This window comes from Austrofundulus limnaeus, unplaced genomic scaffold (genome assembly GCF_001266775.1).
Source record: "Austrofundulus limnaeus strain Quisiro unplaced genomic scaffold, Austrofundulus_limnaeus-1.0 Scaffold116, whole genome shotgun sequence".
Classification (NCBI taxonomy): domain Eukaryota; kingdom Metazoa; phylum Chordata; class Actinopteri; order Cyprinodontiformes; family Rivulidae; genus Austrofundulus; species Austrofundulus limnaeus.
In genome coordinates, this window is record NW_013952518.1 from 1,206,804 (window position 1) to 1,210,078 (window position 3,275).

General features: G+C 34.2%; 2 protein-coding genes across 2 annotated transcripts in view; both read left to right on the forward strand.

The window, feature by feature from the left end:
• Positions 1-435, forward strand: part of LOC106521818 (fibulin-1) — a 17,922-nt gene extending 17,487 nt beyond the window's left edge. Inside the window, exon 16 of the mRNA XM_014014559.1 lies at positions 91-435. The gene's annotated coding sequence lies outside the window, so the exon portion shown is untranslated. The remainder of the gene's footprint in view (positions 1-90) is intronic.
• A 1,233-nt stretch (positions 436-1,668) lies between these two features.
• The window catches only part of atxn10 (ataxin 10), an 8,576-nt gene continuing 6,969 nt past the window's right edge, over positions 1,669-3,275 (forward strand). Inside the window, exons 1-4 of the mRNA XM_014014562.1 lie at positions 1,669-1,807; positions 2,150-2,335; positions 2,525-2,610; positions 2,703-2,799. Coding sequence (XP_013870016.1) covers positions 1,677-1,807; positions 2,150-2,335; positions 2,525-2,610; positions 2,703-2,799 — 500 coding nt within the window. The 5' untranslated portion in view covers positions 1,669-1,676. The remainder of the gene's footprint in view (positions 1,808-2,149; positions 2,336-2,524; positions 2,611-2,702; positions 2,800-3,275) is intronic.

Genomic DNA, 3,275 nt, shown 5'->3' on the forward strand with positions numbered 1-3,275 from the left:
TTGTATACTTGGGCAAAAGTGCATTTGATGTTTTATTTCCAGGACAAACATTTTTATTACGTATTAAATAAATTTTCTTTCTTCTTTTAGCAAATTTCATCTCCAGTCTTGTGGAAAAATAGATAAAGCTCCAAAAATGAGTGAAATCTATCCCAAGAGGGACAAACTGTAAAAGTCGCATAATTTTTTTTTTACTTTTATTTATTATGTTAAAGATGTAAATATTGAGCCATAAACAGAATAAAGTGAAATTATAACAAATGAAGCGTTGAATTATCTGCTGTCATTATTGTTTTAATGTCTGGTTTGTGTTGTGACAGAATGAAAAACTTGATAAATGTTTGTTTTTGTGTTGTTTTGATTTAACATCACTGGTTGTCTTTTTGTGTTGACAGATTGTTCTGACATCTGTGAATAATAAAACGCTTGTGTCGATTCTTGTCTTTTCCTGAATCCAGCAGACTAAACAGTCATCAACKCTAAGTTAGCATAGCTGAGGTTTCCAGAGTGTCGGAAATCCAAAAGGATGGGCTGTTTTTCCTGTAATTCAGCTGCTCAGATTTCCCTCGTCACGGTGCACCACTTCCACTTTTGGAGACTTTCAGTTGTTCCACTCAACAAATGATTAATAGGTTTTCTTAAATAGGAATGATGTTTTTTTTCTTCTTTTTTAATATATCCACTTTCTGGACAATAAAAACACAGATGTATTTGTCCCACTACTGGCTTGGATATTATTTTCAACAATCGGTGCATTTGATAAAACATTTAGCTCTAAATCAGAATAAGTTTGGATCATCTAAAAAATATAAAATTACAGTAAAAAAGGTTTCAGACACATCCTACATTTAGTTTGACAACTTGAAGGAATATAACAGTTTGTCCTTTTTGAATTTAGGATTGTAAATTTACTTTGTTTTAAAAGTCCATGCTGGATAAAGAGCAAAACACTGTCAACGGCACATTCTCATTTGAAGGCTTTTATTTTGTATCTAGTTGTGCTGTGTAATAAGTAATCATGTAATTGTAACTATTATGCAATATAATATAAGTATTACACAGCTGTAATTAAACATGTTTTGTAAAAGTGATATTTATTTATTCATTTATTTATTTATTTATTTATTTATTTTAATAAATAAATAAATAAAAAAGGTCTCTCAGGCGTTTTTAAGACATTTGTCATTAATCTCTATGGGCTGTGTACAAACAGCAGCACATGCTTAAACCCCGCCTTCATCCCGGATTGAACCAATAGCGTGTCAGAAACTGGTTCAGTGTTKTGCCGAAAATTGTACATCTTCCAGGAAAGTCGTTCAGTGCGCTTGTTTCTAGTCAAAGGGCCAAATTATTTCCTGGTTTTTATCACTTTTACGACACATTTGCTTTAATTTAGTATTTTATGACAACAAATTGATTTTTTTCTCTGCAAAGTTGACACTGAACGCATTCATTGCTATTGAAAACGAAAAAAAAATGTTAAAGCGATGGTATTAGCATTATTTATCAATAATATATCTCTAGCTATACAAAAAAAACCCTCTTAATTGTTTTAATTTGAGATATTAAAATTGCCTTTAAACGTGCTTTATTGGTGAAAGGGCTTTTAACGGGACGGGGTACGTTTTTCGGTACCACACCGGAAGCTCCGCCTACAGGCATGACACAGGGAAAATATGGCAGCTTCCACCGCTAACAGTTTGGACATCTCAGCGTCTCTCGCTGGGGTTTTAAATGAAAAACTTTGCCCTGAGCATTTGCAGCTATTAAAAGCGTTTACAAATGCCCTCCGGGAATCGGAATACAGGTACAGTTTGTGTCACATGTCGCTGTTTTTTTAAATAAAAAAAATTAGCGTTAGCTTAGTAGCTAAGCTAGCTTTGCTTTGAAGCTGTCATATTTGACAGGAAATTACTTTCTGAGATTTACAGGTCTGAAAATGGATTTTACAAAACTTTTTTTTTTTGTATTCAAAGCTACAGTTAACACGGAGTGATACTAGCCACGTATCATGAAGCATTTCAGTTAAAATATTGAGGCTTTTCAATTTTAATGTTACTTTTGCATCAGACCAGGAGCCACAAGACTAAAGTTAATTGTGTTTTTTTTCCATTGTCAGCTAAATATTTTCTTTGTTTGGGATTTTTAGGGATGCAGTCGAGGAGGAGGCGTTCTCCAGTCTTCTGAAGGTCCTCACCAGGTTTGAAGACCTGCAGAAGGGCCGAAGCGGTGAGGATCTGCAGACTTTGACCTTGCAGCTCCAGATGACCGCTGAGTGCTTCAGATCCCTGAGGAACTCGTGTGTACAAAGTACACGCAACCAAAAACTTCTCGGGTACTTCTCCTCACAATATGTTATAGTGTAGGAGGAAAGTATAAGAGGATGTAGCTCTAAATTGTTTCCAGTGGCTGGATTGTTTTTAGTAGTGTGATTATTATGTTTTAGTAATGCTGAATTTATTTATATTTTTGTTTAAGAATTAAAAACAAAGCTGACTTGCCTCCTTTTTTTGTTTTATTTTAGGGAACTTGGTTTTGTTGACGTTTCCCTGAAACTCTTGCGTTCCCTTCAGACCTCAGATTTGGGAAGCGGAGACGTCAAATATGATCGTAAGTTTAAATTTAAGCCCCCGGTTAAATGAAACAGCGTGTTTGCATTTTGTGAAACATTGATCCTTCTTCCATCTGTTCGTGTGGCTCAGCTCTTCGTTGTGGGATCCAGTTTCTTGGAAACTTAGCCGTTGGAAACCAGACGAGTAAAGTTGAAATTTGGCGACTGAGCTTCCCTGATYTTTTCCTGTAAGTTTTGTGTTGCAGTTGTTTTTCACGCAGTTAAGATAAGATAACCCTTAAGTTTAATAACCCTCACCTGTCTGAAYCAATGCATCAGTGGATTTGACACATAATAAACAGTTTTACACTCGGACTGATAGGCTACATTTAGCTTTTAGCTAACAATTTGCTATTTTTAAAAAGGTTTTTGATGCTTTTAGCTACTGTTAGCTTAACATAGCTATTTGTTGCTTTAGCTTTAGGACATATTTAGCATAAAGCTAGTAATTAGTTACGTTTATCTTCTAGCTACACTTTTGATTCTTTTAGCTAGTTTTCTGATACTTTTAACCTTTAGCCAAAAATTTGCTACTTTTAAAAAACATTTGCTTTTATCTACTAATTTGCTACTGTTATCTTCTATTTAACTATTTGTTGCTTTTACTAAAGCCTTTTGAAGCATTTAGCTTCAAGCTAGCATTTAATTACTTATATATTTATAT